A 23,565-nucleotide genomic window follows, 5' to 3' on the forward strand; every position below is an offset into this window, starting at 1 on the left:
TGGTGTCTGACATTGTGACAATAATAGAATAGGCAGGATCCCTAGGTCATGCCCTCAGGGGGTATTTTAGAAAAAGTAATTTCTGATTAATTATATGAATTTTTCTGAAAGGTAAACTTGGGGGAGGAAAAGCAAAAACCAAACTGCCGGTTCTTTTTTTTTGTCTACAATTTTTTTTTCCCAAGAACAATTTCAAACCAGGTAGGGTAGAGAGAAGGTGAGAGACAAGATACTTTTTCCAGTTGTGTGACACATAACCTTCCCATGCCAGAAAAAGAAGGGGGTGGAGAAGGAGAGCAGAAGGAGGGAAGTAGGGAGGGAGAGAGAGAGAGACATATTATAAAAAAAAAACAATACTCAATCTGTAACATACAAATTAAATGTCTCTGGTCAAAATTAAAATAACTCATTCAAACCAAAGGCATTTATCCTTATTGAGTTAAAATAAGTGAAAATGACCACTTCAAATGACCACTTTCACTTATTTTGTTTAAAAAGGATGAAAACAACCATGCAAAAAGAAACTTTCTTCCCAAACTCTCATCAAGAATTAACTAGACATTTTCTCCCTTCCTTTATGACATGCTTAAGCACCAATTCTATGTATTTCTTAATACAAACACTAACTCAATCCCTTACTTGCAATTAATTTTGTTTTTCTATTTTTACTAAAGAAATAAGTCAACAACTGCTAGGATCCTTGAGGCTGCACATACATACTTTCATTTGCTTGGCTTAGAAAGACATTTAGGAAAGTAAATATTTCCATATTTTTATTTACCGCAAAAGGGTCTGCTTGTTTCCAAGAAATCTGAGCTCCCCAGGAAACCGGTCTCATTTTCTCAGGCAGAGATTCTGGAACAGCCACTAAGATGAAGCAGATGTCCAGAAGAGCCACCACTGTGGCCACCAGCACAACGAGGCTGTCTCCATAACTGGCAGAAAGATATGCTCCAATGGCCGGGCTGCTGACAAGACTAGCCGCGAAGGTGGCTGAGACCTGTGGGAAAGCATACTCTCACCCAGGGTCCCCAGGTGAACACCTGTGGGGAAAGCATATCCTTACCCAGGTCCTGCCTGCTGCAGATGCACACCTTCAGGAAAGCACACTCAACCAGGGTCCCACAGGTGCATACCTGCAGCCATGCTTCCCTGGCTTTAAGTAAGACAAAAGAAATGTGTTGCATATAAATTTTAAGAATGAAAGAGAATTAAAGTGATTTAAGAATGTGTTCATAAACTATTAACTAACTGGAGATACCCTGCAGAGCTACAAGAGTAAAAAAGGATTATCTTATTAGAAATAAAAATTGTAAAAACCTTCCCCATAAATAAAACATTAGCTCTTTGGTCTTCTTTAACTGGGGACCGGGGATGTGAGATGGTATGAAAAGAATTCCTGCAGGGCTGATGGTAAAACCTACAAACTACTGTGCTTGATTTAATCTTCTAAAAACACTGCACTGTTTGAACATTTTATCATTTGGTGGTCATTTCATTAGCACTGCCGGGGGTTGGGGGGAACCCTCTGCTATTCTTAGAAAAAAGACTATTAACAACAACAAAGGAATTTGTTGAGGTGGAATTTTGAAGCTTTTTGACTAGACAGCTGTAGATTTCTGTCACTCTGTCACCACCTGACCCTATCCAGTATAGAGACCACAGAGCTAGCTAAGCACACCCACAACCTGAAGCCACAGTGAGCCCCTTCACACTGCACTCCCATAAGCACGTGGAATGTCCACTTTATTTTAGAACACAATCTGAATGGTCAGATGCTTATTGGGCAAACTCCAAATTATAACCACACTAAATGTCAAATGCATACCTGTAAGTCAGCTTTTTAAACTTCTAATGGATTTTATTAAAAATCACAAAAATTCTGGCAATAAAAAATTCTTTTTCATCCATCATCTTCAAACTGAATTTAAAAAACAGTATATCTGAAATTAGTATCATATTAAAAGTACTATAAAAGCTAAAAATCAAGTATTTTTGGAGGGAAAAAAAGAATGTGGAAAATTCCAATGTGGGGAATAGGAATCTTTCGTTCAATATTTACTGAGTATCTACTATGTACCAGATGAAGAAAAGTAAGCTCTTGCCCTCAGGCTTTCCCGCTTTATTCAAGAGTATCAGGGCAACCAAATAACTGCATTATAAACTGCAACGACATGCAAACAGTTATGGGAACATTCCTACACTCTTCTCAGGTGTTAAGGGAGCACTGCTGCAGCATCTTCAGGTGTTAAAGGGTCTATGGCCTCATGAAACTCTATGCAAAATGTGTCTATCTTAAAGCCTAGTCTACTTGCTTAGTTTATGTTTTTATCTAAACTCCTCTTTCACTTAACATTCAATACAACTCCGATGAATAAATCTAAAGAACGACTTCACCACAACAAACTCTTAGTGTTAACTCACTTATTAATATGACTAATCATTGCCGTAGCCCTGAAAGAATTACCACTTTCTTGGTTTACTGAAGAAGTTTGAGTAAGGAAGGTGTACATATCTTTATATTGTTCTTTAATGGGTCTCAAAATGCTCCTTAGAACTTGACTGACACGTTCTGTAATTAATTGGCAATAAATTCTCCTATATCTAGAAGATAGGTAGACTGCAATCCAGGCAGCCTTGCATGCTGAGTTGCTTATGCTGGCTGGGAGCACACTTCAGCTGAGTGCCATTCAGTCTGGATGTGTGTTCTCACTGATTTCTTTCAATGCCCCTTTGAGCAGATACTAACCCTAACTGTCATTATACAATGAGGAGCTGAGCTGGAGAAGGTAATTAAGTCACAGGCACTTCTGGTTAGAAGTCTCTTAAATCTTTCTTGAAAGCACTACTGCTCAGCACAACAGCTGTGTGAAGGGTTTCCCAGCTGAAAGCGAGGAACAAAAATCTAATAATATTGCAGAAAAATGAGTATCTCAACAGGTATTTCCTATGCTGTAGAAGAAAGCTGTCCCTCACTACACTGTTGGCCAAGCCTTATGGACACACCTTGAATATGAACAACCTGCCTTCTTGTTTTTTTCTTTTCTTTTTTTGGCGGGGCAGTCAGGGGGTATTAATTTTTGGAGTTTTGGGGGGCATTTTTTTTTTCAGGTGGGTCTGACTGTCACAACCTGGAGTGCAGTGGCACGATCTTGGCTCACTGCAACCTCAGCCTCCCAGGTTCAAGCAATTCTCCTGCCTCAGCCTCCCAAGTAGCTGAGATTACAGACGCACACCACCACGCTCAGCTAATTTTCGTATTTTTAGTAGAGACAGGGTTTCACCATGTTGGCCAGGATGGTCTCGATTTCTTGACCTCATGATCCGCCCCCACCTCAGCCTCTCAAAATGCTGAGATTACAGGGTAAGCCACTGCACCCGGCCTATTTTTGTTTTTGGTGTTCCTGAGTGAGCTCCAAATCTTGCCTTCTTCGAAGCTTTCCTATCAGCTTCTATCTCTGTCCTCCTCCATCACGACTGGAGATGCCCCTTTTTAGGGCATGACATGAGAGGGACATTCAGGAGTGGAGGGAATAAGCAAGGAGAGAGAGAGAGAAGGTAGCAGAGTCAGAGGGAAGTGGGGTTGAAAGAGTAATTTTCAAACTACTGATGTCTAAAGTCAACAAAGTAAAAATTGTTGTGTTTTGTGGAATAGTAGTAACTCATTTATATGCCCATCGTTGATTCAGGAAGTTATTCATTCAGTCAGCAATGAATGAGAACTTACTCTACTCCAGGAAGTAGATTTAAAAGACCCAGGAAAAGGAGATAAATAACCTAAGTTTCTGGCATTCAATCTCCCTCCAACCTATTCCCCACAACCTGGCCAGATCATCTTTCTTCTTCCAATTTCTTATTCTGAATATTTTCAAATATGGAGGAAGATGGGAGAAGGGTACAAAGCATACTTCCATGCCTCACAGGTTCAGGCATGGAGCACACATGCCCACACATGCCCATCCACGTGCTATGCTATCTTTTCCCCTGAACCATCTGAAAGTAACTGGCAGAGTCCTGACACTGATGTAAAACGCTTCAGCTATCTTCTAACAAGTCTTTCTTCTACATAACCATGATGCTATTATCATGCCTGAGAAAATTAGAAACACTGTCAGGTGTGAAATTATCAGAAAAAAGGTCTCCTATAACTTTTGTTATTCAGCAACTATGTATTTGATGAATGAGTGAATGTAGTCCTTTTCTACACACCATGTTCCAAATGTATGTCCAAAACACACAAACACCAATAGAGTTAACAATGGATTAACACTGCTGAGGTTTAGCACCTCTCCAAATTAGGTGCACAAAGAGCTTGTGCAACTTGACTGCTTAACGCTCCTCAGGGGATCAGATAACAAGAAACAAATCAAACTAATTTTTTAAAAAATTCAAATGTTCAATTGTAATCCCCAATGTTGAAGGTGGGGCCTGGAAGGAGGTGATTGGATCATGGGGGCAGTTTCTCATGAATGGTTTAGCACCACCTTCCTTGGTTGTTAATAGTGAGTGAGTTCTTGTGAGATCTGGCCGTTTCAAAGTGTGTAGCACCTCCCCCTTCACTATCTCTTCCTCCTGCTCCGGTCACGTGAAGATGCCTGCTCCGGCTCTGCCTTCCATCATGAGTAAAGGCTCCCTGAGGCCTCCCCAGAAGCAGAAGCCTCTATGCTTCCTTTATAGCCTGCAGAACTGTGAGACAAACCCCTTTTCTTTATAAATTACCCAGTCTCAGATATTTCTTTATAGCAGTGCAAGAAAGGATTAATAAACTCACTTTCCAGTAAATTTCTAATACAATGTTAATTACTATTCTGGTTAAAAAATATATATAGTCTATTATCTTACCCATCCATAAGCTGTACTTCGCTCGTGCTCCTGAGTGACATCAGCTACATAGGCAAATATAACAGAAAACGTGACCGAGAAGACTCCAGACACAGAAATCATCGCAAAATACCACCTATAAAAAGATTATTTTAATGACCCAAGAGAAGGGGAGTGTATGTACACTTTCATTACCTGAGCCAAAGACATCATGTAAAGATTACACACCAAGAAATAAGTATACTTGTATATGTATGTATACTTAAATATATCAAAAAAAATTTAAGTTAAGACAGGAAGAAGTAGAAACATATTAATTTCATCATTGTTCAAAGGGGGTCAGTACATGCCCCCTAAAAAAAACAAAAGAAGAGGAAAAATGGAAAGAATAAGGGGATTGGGTAAAAGTTATATTTTTAAAGGTAGCCAACAGACAGAAAAAAAACCTTCTCAAATATCCTAGCTATAAGTAAGGAAAAGACATACCACAAATGATTTGAAAAGATCTACATAAAAGCAGAAATCATAATGAAAAATATTAGTGTACTTAAGACCAAAAATTTATATCATGTGATAGATGCTTTTTTTAAAAAACCTAGCTTAAAATTAACAAAGAAAAATCTTATAGAACAAAAAGTGGGGTTTACTCCAGGATAGAAAAATATTTTAATATTTAAAAATCTATTAATATAATTACTCATTTTAATAGCTCTAAAGAGAAAAGATGGGCGGATCACGACGTCAGGAGATTGAGATCATCCTGGCTAACATGGTGAAACCGTGTCTCTACTAAAAATGCAAAAAATTAGCCAGGCGTGGTGGCAGGCGCCTGTAGTCCCAGCTACTCAGGAGGCTGAGGCAGGAGAATGGTGTGAACCCAGGAGGCGGAGCTTGCAGTGAGCCGAGATTGCGCCACTGCACTCCAGCCTGGGCGACAGAGCAAGGCTCCGTCTAAAAAAAAATAAGAGAAAAGGTAAATAATATCCATTAAGGCTATAAAGTCATCAAATAAAATCTGACATGTACTCAATGTTTTTTAAAAATCTGTGGATACAATAGGAATATTTTTCAGTCTAAAAACCAGCTTAACACCTAATGATGAAACATTACAATACTCCCTTTATATATATGATGAAAATAAGCCCAAAATCATCACTTTGATTTACTAATATTCATTAGTCAAACCAATTAGCAAAAGCAGTGAGCAGTATGAAAACTGGAAGAGAAAAAATTATTTACAGATGACAATAACATACCTAGAAAACCATGCAATTAGAAGAGCTCATGTTGTAGCAGAACAAAAAAGATAAAATTTATAGGAACAAAACTTAAGAAATGTATAAGATCTAAAGAAAAAAATCTTAAGCTAAAAAAAGGATATTAAAAAGTCCCAACTCATTGGAAAAGCATGACATCTTGGACATAAAGACTCAATACCAAAAACTTCATCAACTCGTAGAAAATAAAATGATTATGGGTATCCAATAAATTCAGAATGTGATAGGTGTTAGCATAAAATTCCTACCAAATAATCAAATGAAAATATTTTCACACGAGCTAAAAAAAAAAAAAAAAATCTATTAATAGGATTAAAAACCGAAACAAAACTTCCATATGTAAGTGTGTTCTTCACATAAGAAAGAGCATCTCTGCAATAGGAATACACACCAAAATACCATCTTCTGTTATCCAAAAAAAAACAACTAAGTTACAGCTCACATGCAAATTCCAACCTACCTTTGGTAACCAAATGGGCTTTAGTCACATGCTAAATACTCTCCCGATTTATACAAAGGAAAAAAAAAAAAATTGGGCCAGGCACTGTGGCTCATGCCTGTAATCCCGGCACTTTGGGAGGCCAAGGCAGGTGGATAACCAGGAGTCAGGAGTTCAAGGGAAGCCTCACCAATATGGTGAGACCCCATCCCTACTAAAAATCCAAACATTAGCCGGGCGTCTGCAGTCCCAGCTACTCAGGAGGCTGAGGCAGGAGAATTGCTTGAACCTGGGAGGCAGAGGTTGCAGTGAGCCAAGATCGTGCCACTGCACTCCAGCCTGGTCATCAGTGCAAGACTCCGTCTCAAAAAAAAAAAAAAACAAGGAAAAAAAAACGAACTCAAATTCACATTATGATTTAAAATAGGCTATCAGCCTTATTACAGTATATTTTAAAGTGACTCCCGCCTATTATGATATAAACTATGTTTGTGTCAGTGCCCCACAGCGATGAGCTGACAAAAATAATATATTTACAAAGTCAACTAAAAGTCACAGTGATGAAGATGGGATTGTTAGCCCATTCTCAGGGTTAAGCTCCCATATCTGACATCATGGCAACATCAGCTGCCTGAAGAGGCATCTTTTATTTCTATTTCTTCACTTAAGTAACTTATCTCAAACTAGAATGTCTTCATTCTAGAATGTCTTCATTCTAGAATGTCTTCACTACCCCATTTATAAAATGGATATAATGACAACTGTCCAAACTGGTTTTCAGTATTACCAGAGAGATCAAATGAAAACACAAGTACAACTGCTTTGTAATAGTTAAGAAGGCTCTGCAAATATAAGTATAATTCACATGTGACTCAAAACAAGCAGTCAGGAGGTGAAGGGCCAAGTCACTCACCATGGGCTGATCCTCATCAGTGGGATTGGGAAGCAGGTAAAGAATACAGTGCCGAGGAGAAAGGGCTTCCTCCCCCACACATCAGACAGGGCACCTATGAGTGGGGCACTCAAAAAAGAGAGCAGGCCCTGGAGAAGAAACCAAAGCAAAGGTTAGTTTTATAATCTGATCCCTCAATTACCTGTAATTCGTATTTTCTAAATGCATTAGCTCTAATTCATTGTATTGCCCCCAAAACAGAATAATACTTTGAAACATTAAATACAAACTACTACTAAAAAAATAAAATTAGGCCTGGCGTGGTGGCTCACGCCTGTAATCCCAGCACTTTGGAAGGCCGAGGCGGGTGGATCACCTGAGGTCAGGAGTTCAAGACCAGTCTGGCCAACATTGTGAAACCCCGTCTCTACTAAAAATACAAAATTACAAAAAATTAGCCGGGCATGGTGGCAGGTGCCTGTAATCCCAGCTACTCGGGAGGCTGAGGCAGGAGAATCACTTGAACCCCAGAGGCAGAGGCTGCAGTGAACCAAGATCGCGCCTTTGCACTCTAGGCTGGGCAACAAGAGCAAAACTGCTGTCTAATTAAAATAAAATTATAACCAAAAATGTAAATGTTCTATCAGAAAGGGAAGGAAGAAGTAAAAAAGCTTGTTTTCCAGAAGAAATTAGAAAAGAGAGATGACATGATATATATATATACCCACATTTGGCCCTTAAGATGAACACACATCAAGCATATGAGAAGAAGCTAGAAATTTAAATCACTTTAATAAATATATATGGCATATCAATTCTGCACAAAACTCTGCATTAACTGGTACAATGACACCCAAATGAATGTACACCATATACTATCCCCAGGGCCTCACAGGGATAAAGAGGAGTGTACATATGCTTAATGCTCAAAAGAAAACTAGATTCTTTGTCAACTTTGTCAATCAAAGTAAAGTTCTCTCTGCCTGATGAGTTTAGGAAGGAGATAATCCAACCTGAACAATAACTACAGTTGAAACTAAGAGGAAGAGAGTCTGACATAGCTAACACCACACAGGAGCAAAGGAAGCCAAGGAACTCACATTCACTGCTTGCCCACTATTTCCCAGTCACCCTGTTGGCTGGCCACCTTCATTTCAATGCTACAGATAAGCAGCGGGGTGGGGAGAGCAGGGATGGACAAGAGTAGAAAAATGCTGATGAATAATGAAATAGGTGATGAATACACAGGTATTCATTACACTATTCTTTTGTGTATCTGAATTTCCATGATCCATCTTAAAAATTCCTCAGCACATCACATAAATAGGACACTCCAAAACCTGGCTCCTGACACACATCCTCTGCTGTGGCTGCCTGCGATACTTCCAGTTTTCTGGACATAGAATGTTCCTGTGTGCCAATGGGCCTTTGCATGCACATCCATCCCACACTTGGAGCCTGGAAACTGCCAGTGATTCTTCTCAATCCTGGGAGAGAAGCACCTCCTCCTCTATCTAGTCTCTTAGCTCTTCTATTATGATTTCAGCACTCCATTAAATCACTTGTTATTTGTCTGTCTTCTCTACTGGATTCAAAATTGAGATTAAGGTCAGAAGGATGACGTTTCTTCTTATCTCTGTACCCATGGTGCCTATCACAGGGCCTGATAAACACTGGTTTTCAAATACGTTTGGTGAATTGAATAGAACTTTTCAGAGAAAATCAACTTACAGAAGTCTCCAAGTTCACATAATTGGAAAGAAAAAGGAACAGATTCCAATCCCCTATCAGCCACCAACTGATTAATCCCCTATCAGCCAATCCCCTATCAGCCAATCCCCTATCAGCCAATCCCCTATCAGCCACCAGGACAGCAGACATAGGTAAACTGGTAAGGGGTGGGACTCAAAGTGAAGCAGCTTCATTGTCTGGGGAAATACCCGCGATTCATCATCTTGCACCAAGAAGATTAAGGACATGGGCACACATGGGTGGGTGAAGGAGGGGAAAGTTTAATAGGCAAATGAAAGAAGAGAGCTTCCTCGTACAAAAGAAGGATTATTATTAATACTTTATATATAAGAAGCTGTGGGTAAGTTTAGCTTCAGGCATAGCTAGATGGACACAGGGAAGGAGTTGTTCATGTAGTGTCATCTGGGTTCTCTCACCAATTCTTAGTAAGGTGTCTCAACGTAGTAAGCAGGACAGTTTCTGCAATCCTAGGCTTACTACAAGTTAAGTAACCCCAGTAGACTGAGAAAATCTCAATATCTCTAGCAGAAAATTCCTCTGGAGAAATATCACTGATCTGGTTTGGATCATTTGCCCATTGTCCATGCATCTAGTTTAAATCACTATGCAGCCAACCCTCTGTATATGCAGGCTCCATATCTGTAGATTCATCCAATCATGGATGAAAAATATTTGGAAGAAAACAATTACAAATAAGAACACAACAATAAAAAATACAAATTAAAAAATAATATAGTGTAACAACTATTTACACAGTATTAGGTATTATAAGTGATCTAGAGATGAATTAGAGTATAAGAAGACTGAGAATGAGTGGCCTTACAGGTAGAAAGAAAACTATGCTAGGTCAAGTGAAGAAAGCAAGTAAAGAAAGCCTTTTAAGAATGAAAAAGGGGCCAAGCGTGGTGGCTCACGCCTGTAATCCCAGCACTCTGGGAGGTTGAGGTGGGCAGATCACCTGAGGTCAGGAGTTCAAGACCAGCCTGGCCATGGTGAAATCCCATCTCTACTAAAAATACAAAAAATTAGCCAGGCATGGTGGTGTGCACCTCTAATCCCAGCTACTCGGGAGGCTGAGGCAGGAGAATCGCTTGAACCCAGGAGGCGGAGGCTGCAGTGAGCCGAGATCGCGCCATTGCACTCCAGCCTGGGCAACAAGAGCAAAACTCTGTCTCAAAAAAAAAAAAAAAAAAAAAAAAAAAAAAAAAAAAAAAAAAAAAAAAAAAAAAAAGAAGGAAAAAGGATCAGAATAATTCTGGTGGAAGAGTGTGGAAGTCTACTTGTAATGAATGCAAGATAGCATGGCAAAGAAAGAAATGGGGTAGTAGCCTGAGGAGAAAAGGAAAAGAGGTTTTGTTTTTAGATTGGAGAAATGGAATGCTTGTATGCTGGTAGGAATAATTTAGAGGGAGAATTAAAAATACTGGGGAAAAAAGGCATAATTGCTGAATTCTTGAGAATGGATGAGATATGTGAAGAAGCTGGCTTTAGCAAGGAATAAGGACAGTTCATCCTTAGAAACAGGAGAGGAGGGAAAGTATATGAGAACAGATACATGTAGGTGGATAGGAGATGTGATGATGGGAGACTGAAATTTCTCTTTGGATTGCTTCTATTTATTTAGTGACATAGTTAAGGTCATTAGATGGTGTTAAAGGTATTGCCTCCAGACAGAGTAGCTGGAGAATTAAATTCTCAAGGGTTGGGGTTTAGCCAACCAAGTGTGACAGAGTAAAAAGAGGGCACGCTTTATATGCAAAGCAGTAATTATAATGATTGACCACAGAATTTAAGCCAAGAAAGATGAAAGTGAGGATACAGGGGTAGGGGTGACAGTGAAAGGCAGGTAGGATGGGTTTTCAATGCTGATATACTAAGCTGTAGTACAAAATAGAGTAAGCTAGAATGGTAAGGAGGTAGTGGTTGAATACTAGGATATATAGAGAAATAGTACGTATAATGGTCAGAGTTCGGATGCTGGAAGCAATACTTTCTGGGATAAAATTCTGGTTTGAGCAATTGTAGCTGTGAAACGATGGGCAAATTATTTATCTTTCTCAATTTACTTACCTATGAAAGGGAATAATGAGTACCTATCTCTTAGAAAGTTTGCCATTATTAATACTATGTAATGGTTAGAGTTATTATAAGTGAATGGCTAACTTAGGGTGGAGGGAAATAGATCAAGGAACTGAAAGACCACTACTATTGGAAGGATAATCTGTGTGGATATTGAAACCACCAAGAAATAAGACAGGTCTTTGCTGGGCGTGGTGGCTCACGCCTGTAATCCCAGCACTTTGGGAGGCCGAGGCGGGAGGATCACGAGGTCAAGAGTTCGAGACCAGCCTAGGCAACATGGTGAAACCCCGTCTCTACTAAAAATACAAAAATTAGCCGGGTGTGGTGGTGTGTGCCTGTAATCTCAGCTACTCGGGAGGCTGAGGCAGGAGAATCACTTGAACCTGGACAGCGGGGAGTTGCAGTGAGCCGAGATAGCACCACTGCACCCCAGCCTAGGCAACAGGGTGGGACTCCGTCTCAAAAAAAAAAAAAAAAAAAAAAAAAAAAAAAAAAGACAGGTCTTGAATACTGCTAAAATTTCCTATTCAGCCACTGGTAGGATTATATTATTGCACATTAGTGGTAAACACAAATTACCTAAATTTGCTCATAATAGTTGTTAAAAACAAAATTTTTAAAGTATTGATTTCAAAACTATTTAATGTAGAATTTTTTTTGCTAAATTTAAAATTTTACCCTAATTGTTATTTCACAATTTTTTCTTTTATATTTGTAGAATATACTCCAATAACAGCAACAAAAGGTTTCTCAACAATCTAGAATTGTTCAGAGTGAGACTGAAAAGTTATATTAGCAGTTCATAAAGGTCTGTTGTATGTGGCAACACAATACATTGTTATAAAGCATAATGTATTTATGGAAGTAGAAGGTAGTTCTTTCCAAGTTTGAGAAAAAACATTTCAGATTTTTAACTACTTTCCATTTTGAATTCATTGTTTCTTTCCAAGTTTATGAGAAAAAACTTTTCAGATTTTTTAACTACTTTCCATTTTGAATTCATTGTTTCTTTCCAAGTTTACGAGAAAAAAACATTTCAGATTTTTAACTACTTTCCATTTTGAATTCGTTGTTTCTGATGTAAGTAATAAATGTATTTTTACTTTAGGATTCTAATGGTTTTGTGAGGATTATTCCAAACAAGAGTGGTAAATCGTGAATTTTATTTAGAAATGTACTTATGCATAAATTCTGTATGTTACTAACACGTTAGTCATAGTTCTCTGTTTAACTGGAAACAGAAAGTCTGTAAATCATGTCTAGGTTGTGTTTCACTTGTTTATGTATCCACAGTGTTTGTTAAATAATAAAAAGTACCGAAATGGGAGGATGTCTCTGGCACACCCGGCTAATTTTGCATTTTTAGTAAAGACAGGGTTTCTCCATGTTGGTCAGGCTGGTCTCAAACTCCCAACCTCAGGTGATCCACCCATCTCGGCCTCCCAAAGTTGTGGGATTACAGGCGTGAGCCACTGTGCCTGACCTACCCTGACTTTTTTTTACACAATGTGTCCTTCTGAACACTGTAGACCAAGCCCCAGAACCTGCACCTGTGGGAAAGGCTATATTTGCTATTTGTAGTCAGTCCAGGGGGATCCGAGGGCCACAGTGGCTGCCAGTGTGGGACTGACCGAGGGGGCAAGCCCAGAGCGTTCAGCCATGGCTGAGCTGCACACCAGCACCATGGTAGCCATCCCACCAATATGCCACATGGCCTGGCCTGCCCGGCAAGCTGCTCAGTGGCCCTGCGCACTGTGTACCGTCTCAAGGGCTGCAGGAAGGCCAAGTTACTGGCTGTATAAGAGTAGTACCCCAGGAGCTCCTTAAAGACCTAATGCCAGGACCAGTGTCCCTGGTGATGGAACGTTCATAGGAGCTCTACAAGGACCTAAACCCCTTTACTCCTCTTACAAGGTATCCGGATTCCTGATTATGCCTTTATGCAAGACTTGGCCAAAATGTATGAGCATCCTCTTGCTCTCACTAGTGCCAACCTCAGCTCCCAGGACAGTTCTCTGAATGTCATGGAGTTGTAAGACCTCTGGCCTCAGTCGTCCTTGGTCATTGATGGGGGACAAACTAGGGATAGCCAGATCCCTGAGTGTTGCCTTGGCTCAACTGTGGTTGACTTATCTGTGCATAGAAAATCTGGCATCATTCGTCCAGGCTGTGCCCTGGAAAGTACTACAGCCTTCCTTAAACAGAGGTATGGGTTGCACCCCTCATGTGCATCCTGCTTGTGAAACTCAGGAAGCAGGAAGGCCCATGGCCTGGTGCTGGATACTATGTGTCCGTCCACTGATAATTGCCAAGCCCTCATTTACAGAGGCCATTGGAGCTCCTGCACTAGTCTGATTTTTTTTTCTTTTTTTTTTTGAGATGGAGTTTTGTTCTTGTTGCCCAGGCTGGAGTGCAATGGCACGATCTCAGCTCACTGCAACCTCCGTCTCCCAGGTTCAAGCAATTCTCCTGCCTCAGCCTCCCAAGTAGCTGGGGTTACAGGCATGCACCACCACAACTGGCTAATTTTGCATTTTTAGTAGAGACAGGGTTTCTCCATGTTGGTCAGGCTGGTCTCAAACTCCCAACCTCAGGTGATCTGCCCACCTCGGCCTCCCAAAGTGCTGGGATTACAGGTGTGAGCCACTGTGCCTGACCTAGCCTGACTTTTTTTTACACAGTGTGTCTTTCTGAACACCGTAGACCAAGCCCCAGAAGCTGCACCTGTGGGAAAGGCTGTATTTAATATTTGTAGTCTCATATATCAGCCAAAAGCTGAATGGAGAGGTTAACAACATTCCTAGGTGGCCTTATTCTAATAAGTTTATTTTTTTTAATTGAAAAGTAATTTAAATAGCAGATTTAGAATCTAATGAGAGCCTCCTCTCTGCTGGGTGGTAGCATTCAAAATGGTTCAGACCAGCTAAAAGTGCCGATGCTGTTTAAAAAGTCTCAGGTGACCAAAGGCATGGGTTGGTCTCCTGAAGCTGGAACCAGGTAGAGCTACAGGCCAAACACTCTCTCCTCTGAACCAGTGGAGCTAGCGGTGTCGAGTACTGTAATTGCTGGCGGGGAGAGCAGTCATTTTGGTCTAACGCTAGGACGTCTGCTCAGTTGGTGGGGGTTGTCCAAATTAAAGAATATTGAGAAATAAATCTCCACTATCCTTTTCAGCCAGGGACTCTTTTCTTATTTATTCATAAATTAAGTTGTAGTTATACCTATAACACTTTTATCTAAGTCCAGTGTTCTCAGTAGCCTTTTGTCTATTTACGTGTACTAAGTGTTCAACATAATTACTGTTGGGCATTTGAACTTTGTTTTTCTTTAGTAAAAAGACATACAGCTATAAAAAAAAAAAAGTACCCAAATGATAAAAAATAAATAAAATGCCATTTTACATATAAATATCCTCAAATTCTTTTTGAAAACAGGCAAATAATATTTATTAATATTTAACATTATTTATTATATGAATGTTTTTTAAGAGCTATGAAAATAACGAATTACAATGGCTAAATTCAGCACATTACCAGGGCATAATTTTTTTTTTTTTTTTTTTTTTTTGAGACAGAGTCTCACTCTGTTGCCCAGGCTGGAGTGCAGTGGCGCGATCTCAGCTCACTGCAACCTCCATCTCCCAGGTTCAAGCGATTCTCCTACCTCAGCCTCCCCAGTAGCTGGGACTACAGGGGCCCACCACCACATCCAGCTAATTTTTTGTATTTTTGGTAGAGACGGGGTTTCACCGTGTTAAGCCAGGATGGTCTCAATCTCCTGATCTTGTGATCCGCCTGCCTTGGCCTCCCAAAGTGCTGGGATTACAGGCGTGAGCCATCGCACACGGCCTCAGGAATAATTTTAAGTATGTTGTTCAGTACAATGTATAATTATGCATAGATTGACATTATCTAAACTGGAAAGCACAAATTAGACCCTATACTCATATGCTTTACTATAAGAAACTAAAAAATACTATTATACTTTAAACCCCTATTTAACTCTTTTCCTATTTAGAAAAAACAAGTGTAGCTCACCGCCAGCATTCATATAATTTTACATATACAAACTCTTTGAGGCTGAAGCAAATCTGATTTTCAATGTGAAAATAAAATATAAAAAGTGTTATTGGAGTTATTTCTAAACAGAACTAACATCGGAATCACCTGAATCATCAGAATTGTCTATTTCAAAAAACTGGATTCATCAAATGAATCTTCAGCCGGTAACTGTTCGAGAACAATGTTAACATCACACGTAGAAGTGCTGTGTTTTCTAGGATTTGACATTTTCAGTGATACAGTGCTACTATAGTTTGTAACTAGAAACACCACTACTAAAAACAGAATACAGGCCAGGCGCAGTGGCTCATTCCTGTGATTCCAAGACTGTGGGAGGCCAAGGCGGGCAGATCACTTGAGATCAGCAGTTCGAGACCAGCCTGGCTAACATGGTGAAACCCCATCTCTACTAAAAATACAAAAATTAGCTGAGCGTAGTGGCGGGCACCTGAAATCCCAGCTACTTGGAAGGCTAAGGCAGGAGAATTGCTTGAACCCAGGAGGTGGAGGTTGCAGTGAGCTGAGATCACGCCACTGCACTCCAGCCTGGGCAACAGAGCGAGACTCCATCTCAAAAAAAAAAAAATCATTTAAAAGAATGAGGAACAGTCAGGCACGGTGGCTCATGCCTGTAATCCCAGCACTTTGGGAGACCAAGGCAGGCAGATCACGAGGTCAAGAGATCGAGACCATCCTGACCAACATGGTGAAATCCTGTCTCTACTAAAAATACAAAAATTAGCTGGGCGTGGTGGTGCATGCCTGTAGTCCCAGCTACTCAGGAGGCTGAGGCAGGAGAATCGCTTGAACCCAGGAGGCGGAGGCTGCAGTGAGCCAAGATCTCACCACACTGCACTCCAGCCTGGTGACAGAGTGAGACTCCATCTCCAAAAAAAAAAAAAAAAAAAAAAAAAAAAAAAAAAAAAAGGAGGAAAAAGAATGCTATCAATAGAATGATGTCTTTTGTTTCCAAAGTCTATATACTAAAGCAATGCGAAAATAATAATAAAAGCAACATGTTTTGTGGCAAAGTTATCTTGGAGTAAATGCAGCACCGCTGGTGAGTATTCTCGGTGCAAACAGGAAAACGGTTTAAAGCCGTTTTTATATATATCATATTAAAATCGACATAATGAATTAAGACTAATTAAATCAAGTGGTTGAATTATTACAAAGCCATGGCCAGTGTTACCAGCTTGGCTTCCTTCTTCCTCAGATATACTTCTTTTTAGTATACCTAAAAAGAAGATGGTAGCAATTGCCCACTTTATTCTGTTGATAGGCAGAGAAGTTAAAAGTTACATAATAATTAAGCCCTTTATAATCTGTTGTGTACACAATAATAAAAATGAAGTTAGGCCTATAGAGTATTCACACTGCTATTTGCCAGTAAACTATTCTATGCCTTATATATTTGTGTTGTATTTTAAAGTGACTTTTAATAACCCAGCTAAAATTTAGATTTCAGTCTCCAGAACAAATAGTATTTGTTTCCCAAACTCCCACTAAAACTTCCAGAGTTAAACTACCAAGGATTCTTGACTTTGGTTCATTACAAACCACATAAAAATTTTTTCTTACCTTTACACCTTGAATGAGACCATTCATGAGGAATGTGTGTTGAGAAAATGTTTCATGTAGAACCTACAAAAAGCAAACATGAAGACAAATTCAAATTTAAGTTAAAGGAAAAATTTTCTGCCTCTCTTAATGGCATGCTACATAAATGAGTCCTGCAATGAAAAATTATAAAATATCAATAAAATCCAAAAAAATAAATAAACTGTGGTACATCCAGACTATCACTAAAAAGAAATGAGCTACTAAGCCACTAAAAAACATGGAGGAACCTCAAATGCACGTAGTTAAAGTGAAACAAACCAATCTGAAAAGGCTACACATTGTATTGTATAATTCCAAGTATACCTGGAAAAGGTAAAACTATGGAAACAATAAAAAGATGACTGGTGGCCACGGATTGTGAAGGAGGGAGGGATGAATAGGCAGAGCACAGGGGATTTTTAGGGCAATGAAAATGCTCTGTATGATACTATGATGGTGGATACATGCATTATATATGTATCAAAACTCAGAGTATAGAATACCAAGAGTGAATCCTAAACTACAGAATTTGGGTGGTAACAGTATGTCAATGTAAGTTCATCAAATAAAACAAATGTACCCCTTTAGAAAGGAATGTCCATAGTGAAAAAAAAAAAAAAAAAAAGGCTATGTGCATGTAGGGGAAGGGATACAGGGGAAATCTCTGTACCTTCCTCTCAATTTTGCTGTGAACCTTAAATGACTCCTTAAAAAATTAAGTCTTTAAAAAACAGAAATTAAAATCTACTCACAAATTATTTCCAACCTTTCCTCTAACATTATTTTTAAGGTTTAGAAAAAGTTTGTCATCTCAGCTACTGACATTTGAACTCTACTTGCCTGTACTGAAGAAAAAGAAAAGCAAATGAAGGACACCAAATATTTCAAGTGAAGTACCAAAGTTCTCAGAAAAAATCTTCCAAAAATAATAAATGTAAGTCACAGAGATACAGAAATTTTCTTTAAAGAGTAATATAGAACTGTTGAATAACTTGATTTGTCACATGCATCACAAAAACATGGTAAAATGCAGAACAAAAAAGCGTATTTTTAAAAAATGCTTATCGGATCATGTCAACTTTTTTTTTTGGGAGAGGGAGTCTCACTCTGTCACCCAGGCTGGAGTGCAGTGGTGCAATATCAGCTCACTGCAACCCCCGCCTCTCAGGTTCAAGCGGTTCTCCTACCTCATCCTCCTGAGTAGCTGGGACTACAGGAACCCGCCACAACGCCCAGCTAATTTTTGTATTTTTGGTAGAGACGGAGTTTCACCATATTGGCCAGGCTGGTCTTGAACTCCTGACCTTGTGATCCACCCACCTTGGCCTCCCAAAGTGTTGGGATTACAGGCATGAGCCACCGCTCCTGGCCTGATCATGTCCATTGTTAACCCATTGTCTCTCAGTCCCACATTCTCCCTTCTATACTCTGTCAGATCAGAGCTAAGAGACTATGGACATTCCTCTGACTCCCTTGCCCCACAGGCTTCCTCTTAGTTTCTTTCAGTGGGAAATAGAGGGTGGAGTGAGTGCTGGTCAACACTGCACCAACACCTCCAGGGTTCTCTCATGCTGTCAAAGGAGCAGCAGTGCTGATCCTTCCCTGCCCCCACCTCAAACCTCACCCTCTCAACCTCAGACCACTGCTATAATCCTACATGGAAAATGATGCAAACTTGCATTCCCTTTGTACAGGTGATGCAGTTTAGGAATAAGAGACCATCATTTTAATTTGGCAAAACCGTATCTATGGATGAATGACAGAATATATACTTAATGAGTTGCACATTAAATAGATCTCATGTAATTTCTGACCGTATGGGCCCATTTCTGAGCAATCAAGCTACCATGCAGGCAATTCCTCTAAACATTTTCAATCCATGTTTTTAAAAACTTTTCTACTGTTTTCTACCCACCCTCCCCCCAAAATGGAAACAGTGAAATCTTACTAGAGAAAAAAGTAAAACAAGTCCATAATAATTTTAAAAGGCTAACCTTCATAAAATAAAGCAGTTGTAAATAAAACAGCTATATTCTACTCAGGTTTATGATAAAGTTTAAAAACCAAAATTAAGTATGTAAATAATTTAGCTACAAAAGGCAACAAATGTTATCAGAATAAAGTAAACCTAATAATAAAAGGTGTATTAAATATCTCAGAGAAGATCAAAGCTTTCATTTTTAACATCTCTGTATTAAAAAAAATCTCAAGCTTAGCCAGGCACAGTGGCATACACCTGTAATCCTAGCTACTGAGGAAGCTGAAGTGGGAGGACTGGCTTGAGCCCGGAAGATCAAGGCTGCAGTGAGCTATGATTGTGCCACTGCACTCTAGCCTGGGCAACAGAGCAAGACCTTGTATCTATCTATCTATCTATCTATCTATCTATCTATCTAAATAAATAACTCAAGGAAAATATCCCCTTTAAGTATTCTTGAGAAGGACTACAGCAAACATAAAATGGCATTTGCTTGAAAAAAAAACAGGAAACATTTTAATAGAAAAAAAAAATGACACTTGCTTCTCACTTTTAAAACAGTAACTATGAAGTTTTAAGAAATGAACTGTCTTCCAGTACAACAAAGCTTAGAAATATCTACATGTAACAAGCATACCCAGAGCTGTGTTTCTCCACTTCCACAGATACAACAGAAAAAAACATGAAATTAAATTTACAGCATTCCCAGAAAGCCAAGAATCATAAGGCGCTTCTGGATGATACAGAACAGATGAGAAAAGACTGACAACAAAAAAAGAGCTGAAGAAAAGTAGCACTTGAAGGTGAAAGAGAAGACCTTGAAGAAGTTCATTTTCCAGAACCCAGAAAGAAACCTCCCAAATCAGAGGAGTAGGAAAAAATGGCCATAAATGAAAAGGTACTAAAAGGTCACAAAGTAAGCTCCCTGGTCTCTTCCTCTCAAAGCTGCTGACCTACAGATATGGCACCAGGATAACAATCACAAGCATAGTTCTCTGAAAACTGTGGGACTTCTAAGTGGGATACTTGCAGAATTGAATGGAATGAGATTCAAAAAGGATGGTGCCCCAAATCTCTTATGGCTGCCAAAAGTGGACAAAGTCCTATGACCACATAATCCCATAGAGTACTTCAGTACTCTAGAATACCCACACTTTCACAGAGCAAGAGTGCCTATAACCAGTCCCTGCATTAAATTTTAGGGAATAAGGCTTTCCACCTGGGCTGAAGAACTACACTCTAGTAACCACAGGTATCTAGACTACAGGTGAAAAACTGGCTACAACCTGACTGTAAACTTGAAACAGCCTTTGCAAAATTATGACTGAGACAGTGAAAGATCTAACTTAACCGACTCCATCTTGCTTCTAACCTCCAAGCTGTCCTTGTTCATTCCTAGGTATAGCATGAACTAACTTTGGGAGAAACTTAGTTTATGGTTTTTTAAAACAAAGACAATAATAGCCCTTTCCCAAAGCAGACCTCCTTGCCTGGAGACTAGACTGCCTTTGTAGGACCAACATTAGCCACAAGATTAGAAATTATGGTTTATGAATCAGGTAGCTAGAGGCTACAGGATTCTGACCCTCCCCAAACTGTTTCTAATATCACTGCTTGAGATATTTTGCAGACCCTGCACTTAATGGATCAGCTGGCACCACCCAGATCGATAAACTGGCTCATCTGATCTTGTGGCCCCCACTCAGGAACTGACTCAAGAAGACAGCTTCGACTCCTCATGATTTCATCCATGACCAATTCTGTAGTGTGGCTCATTTTCCTCAAGATTGCCTTGGTCTCAGCCTTTTTTATGTCTCCATATATTTTATAATCAGCTCTTCAACAGCCACAAAATAACTTGCTAAGAATTTTGATTATGATTGCATTGACCACAAAATAATTGGGGAAGAACAGACATACTGTCTTTTTGTTGTTGTTTGATTCAAAGTCTCACTCTGTCACCCAGGCTCAGGTGCAGTGGCACGATCTCGGCTCACCACAACCTCCACCTCCTGGGTTCAAGTGATTCTCCCACCTCAGCCTCCTGAGTAGCTGGGATTACAGGAGTGCACCACCATGCCTGGCTAATTTAGAAGAAATGGGGTTTTGCCGAGGCTGATCTTGAACAAAATAGGGAAACAGATGTCATTAGACAAATACCACAGTAAAAACCGTTGCAGACAAGCATTTATGGATGCTAAAATTAGTAGCACAACATAAAAGGAACAAGATATCTGGATGGTCTCAAAGTATTTCTCCACAACATACTCACTTGAGACCAGGAGTTCAAGACCAGCCTCGCTGAAACCCCATATCTACTATTAAAAAAAAAAAAAGCCAGTTGTGGTGGCACACGCCTGTAGTCCCAGCTACTCAGGAGGTCGGGGCAGGAGAATCACTTGAACCCAGGAGGGAGAGGTTGCAGTGAGCTGAGATCTAGCCACTGCACCCCAGCCTGGGCAACAGAGTGAGACTCCCAATCAAAGAATTAAAAAAAAAAAAAAAGCAGACAACAATATGTCCATTCTTCCACAATCAATCTATAGTCAATGCAATCATAATCAAAATTCTTAGCAGATTATTTTGTGAGTATCGAAGAACTGATTATAAAATATATATATACAGACATAAAAAAGGCTTAGACCAAGGCAATCTTGAGGAAAATGAACCACACTAAGGAATTTATACAAGATATTACGGCTGGGCGCAGTGGCTCACACCTGCAATCTCAGCACTTTGGGAAACTGAGGCAGGCAGATAACCTGAGGTCAGGAGTTCGAGACCAGCCTGGCCAACATGGTGAAACCCGGTCTCTACTAAAAATATAAAAATTAGCCAGGCATGGTGGTGTACGCCTGTTATTCCAGCTACTCAGGAGGCTAAAGCAGGAGAATCACTTGAACCCAGAAGGCGGAGGTTGCAGTGAGCCGAGATTGCACCACTGCACTCCAGCCTGGGTGATAGAGTGAGACTCCATTGCCGCCCCCCACCCCCCAAAAAAACATATTACTTAGAAGTTAACACAGGATGGTGTTGGCACAAGAAAATATAGCTCAACAGAATACTAAAAAATTTAGAAACAAACCCGTATGTGGACAGTTGTCTCATTTATGACAAAGGTGACACAGTACAGTGGGGAACGAAGAATTTTTTCAATAAATGATGCTGGTTCAATTATATATTCTTTTGCAACCAAAGTGAATACTGACCCCCTACCAAACACAATGATCTTTTTAGATGATAGGACTACATGAGAATAATAAACCAATAAAGGTTTGTGGTAGAAAAAGTTTTCTTAACCAAGATTTTTTAAAACCCCTAACCATAAGGAAAAATAAATTCAACTACATAAAAACTTAAATTCAATTAAAGGCCAGGCGCGGTGGCTCACGCTTGTAATCCCAGCACTTTGGGAGGCTGAGGCGGGCAGATCACGAGGTCAGGATATCGAGACCACGGTGAAACCCCGTCTCTACTAAAAATACAAAAAAATTAGCCGGGCGTGGTGGCGGGCGCCTGTAGTCCCAGCTACTCGGAGAGGCTGAGGCAGGAGAATGGCGTGAACCCAGGAGGCGGAGCTTGCAGTGAGCCGAGATCGCGCCACTGCACTCCAGCCTGGGCGACAGAGCAAGATTCCGTCTCAAAAAAAAAAAAACAAATTCAATTAAAATTAGTGTCATCCAAAGGCATTAAGAGAACGGAAAGTCCCTGGCATTGAAGAATTCAGGTGAAGATGCTGCCATTCTTGAACTGTGAAAGACAAACTAGAATCTGCAGAGCAGCCTCAGTCTTAAAATTCAAGCTTCTTTTTCCTACTTTTTATTTCAGTGATATTTAGGACACTCTATATTTCATAAGAGTTATGATCTAACTGGCTCTATAAGCCCAAGAATAAAAATCCTTACCACCTAGCAAGAGACCCATAGAACTAGTCAGTAGTAAGACTGAGGTCACATATTGGAAAAAATATACTAGCCCAGGGTTATAGACAGGGACCATCCAGCAATAGAGATGTTGCTGGCAAGTAACCATAGTGGTGGGTGACCACTAGCAAAAAGGGCTGAAGAGACCTCAGAAGGTTATCCGGGTTATCTGGGTAGACCTGTGTCTTTCCATGCCCGAGGGTCACAACGTCACTATGCGGGGCACACGTGGCTTGGTTTAAAAAGGTCACCTTAGATTTATCTTAGTAAATGTAATAAATCATTTTTTAGATCCTGAAACTTATAATAAAAATACTTTACCTACCCTGAAAAAAAAAAAAGAGAGAGAGAGAGAGAGAACAGAAAGGCAATCCCAGGCTGGGCATTCTGGCTCACATCTGTAATCCCAGCACTTTGGGAGGTCAAGGCAGGCAGATCATTTGAGGTCAGGAGTTCAAGATCAGCCTGCCCAACGTGGTAAAACCCCATCTGTACTAAAAATAAAAAAATTAACCGGGCCGGGCGCGGTGGCTCACGCTTGTAATCCCAGCACTTTGGGAGGCCGAGGCGGGCGGATCACGAGGTCAGGAGATCGAGACCACGGTGAAACCCCGTCTCTACTAAACATACAAAAAAAAATTAGCCGGGCGTGGTGGCAGGCGCCTGTAGTCCCAGCTACTCGGAGAGGCTGAGGCAGGAGAATGGCGTGAACCCAGGAGGCAGAGGTTGCAGTGAGCC

At 40.1% G+C, this 23,565-nt stretch overlaps 1 protein-coding gene and 1 pseudogene across 2 annotated transcripts in view; one reads left to right on the forward strand and one right to left on the reverse strand.

Annotated features, from left to right (window-relative positions):
- The window catches only part of MFSD14B (major facilitator superfamily domain containing 14B), an 88,523-nt gene that overhangs the window by 15,034 nt on the left and 49,924 nt on the right, over positions 1–23,565 (reverse strand). Inside the window, exons 3-6 of one of the 2 annotated variants that reach the window (XM_003260512.3) lie at positions 16,906–16,968; positions 7,451–7,578; positions 4,843–4,957; positions 782–1,000 (exon numbers count right to left, since the gene is read on the reverse strand). In XM_003260512.3, coding sequence (XP_003260560.1) covers positions 782–1,000; positions 4,843–4,957; positions 7,451–7,578; positions 16,906–16,968 — 525 coding nt within the window. The remainder of the gene's footprint in view (positions 1–781; positions 1,001–4,842; positions 4,958–7,450; positions 7,579–16,905; positions 16,969–23,565) is intronic. The other variant, XR_004027371.1, reaches the window with a different exon arrangement.
- On the forward strand, positions 10,827–13,506 carry LOC105738440 (annotated as a pseudogene).

The sequence above is a fragment of the Nomascus leucogenys genome, chromosome 1a (assembly GCF_006542625.1).
Source record: "Nomascus leucogenys isolate Asia chromosome 1a, Asia_NLE_v1, whole genome shotgun sequence".
Classification (NCBI taxonomy): Eukaryota; Metazoa; Chordata; class Mammalia; order Primates; family Hylobatidae; genus Nomascus; species Nomascus leucogenys.